At 51.0% G+C, this 1,237-nt stretch overlaps 1 protein-coding gene across 1 annotated transcript in view; it reads left to right on the forward strand.

Annotated features, from left to right (window-relative positions):
* LOC107307393 (beta-1,4-galactosyltransferase 3-like) overlaps window positions 1–770 on the forward strand; it is a 28,324-nt gene extending 27,554 nt beyond the window's left edge. Inside the window, exon 3 of the mRNA XM_015850901.1 lies at window positions 531–770. Within this exon, the coding sequence (XP_015706387.1) occupies window positions 531–755 (225 nt within the window). The 3' untranslated portion in view covers window positions 756–770. The remainder of the gene's footprint in view (window positions 1–530) is intronic.
* Window positions 771–1,237: the final 467 nt, after the last annotated feature.

The following is a 1,237-nucleotide window of genomic DNA, read 5'->3' on the forward strand; positions in this document are numbered from 1 at the left end:
CCTATATGGCTATAGGATCACCATAGTGCCCTATATAACTATAGGATCACCATAGTGCCCTATATGGCTATAGGATCACCATAGTGCCCTATATGACTATAGGATCACCATAGTGCCCTATATAACTATAGGGTTCCCATAGTGCCCTATATAACTATAGGGTCACCATAGTGCCCTATATAACTGTAGGTTCCCATTGTCCCCAGGCTGGTTCGAGCACGTTTAACCGCGCGAAGCTGCTGAACGTTGGTGTGAAGGAGGCGCTGAAGGACGAGGAGTGGGACTATAGGGTTACCATAGTGCCCTATATGACTATAGGGTTCCCATAGTGCCCTATATGGCTATAGGATCACCATAGTGCCCTATATGGCTATAGGGTTCCCATAGTGCCCTATATAACTATAGGATCACCATAGTACCTATATACGTATCGGGTTCCCATAGTACCTATATAACTATAGGATCACCACAGTGCCCTATATGACTATAGGGTTCCCATATTACCTATATAACTATATGTTCCCTATTTGCAGGCTGGTTCGAGCACGTTTAACCGCGCGAAGCTGCTGAATGTTGGTGTGAAGGAGGCGCTGAAGGACGAGGAGTGGGACTGTTTGTTCCTGCACGACGTCGACCTGGTGCCCGAGAACGACCACAACCTGTACACGTGTGATGGAGCCAACCCGCGGCACGTCTCCATCGCCATCAACAAGTTCGGATACAGGTGGGTCACAGCGTCACCTGACAGGACCTGACAGCACAGCTGTGTGTTGTGACCTGACAGGACCTGGATGGTACAGCTGTGTGTTGTGACCTGTAAGGACCTGGATGGTACAGCTGTGTGCTGTGATCTGACAGGACCTGAATGGCACAACTGTGTGTTGTGACCTGCCAGGACCTGAACGGCACAACCAGGTTGTGACCTGCCAGGACCTGGATGGCACAGCTGTGTGCTGTGACCTGCCAGGACCTGGATGGTACAGCTGTGTGTTGTGATCTGTAAGGACCTGGATGGCACAGCTGTGTGTTGTGACCTGCCAGGACCTGGATGGCACAGCTGTGTGCTGTGATCTGACAGGACCTGGATGGTACAGCTGTGTGTTGTAACCTGTAAGGACCTGGATGGCACAGCTGTGTGTTGTGACCTGCCAGGACCTGGATGGTACAGCTGTGTGCTGTGATCTGACAGGACCTGGATGGTACAGCTGTGTGTTGTAACCTGTAAGGACCTGGATGG

Source organism: Coturnix japonica, unplaced genomic scaffold (assembly GCF_001577835.2).
Source record: "Coturnix japonica isolate 7356 unplaced genomic scaffold, Coturnix japonica 2.1 chrUnrandom578, whole genome shotgun sequence".
NCBI classification, from domain to species: Eukaryota; Metazoa; Chordata; class Aves; order Galliformes; family Phasianidae; genus Coturnix; species Coturnix japonica.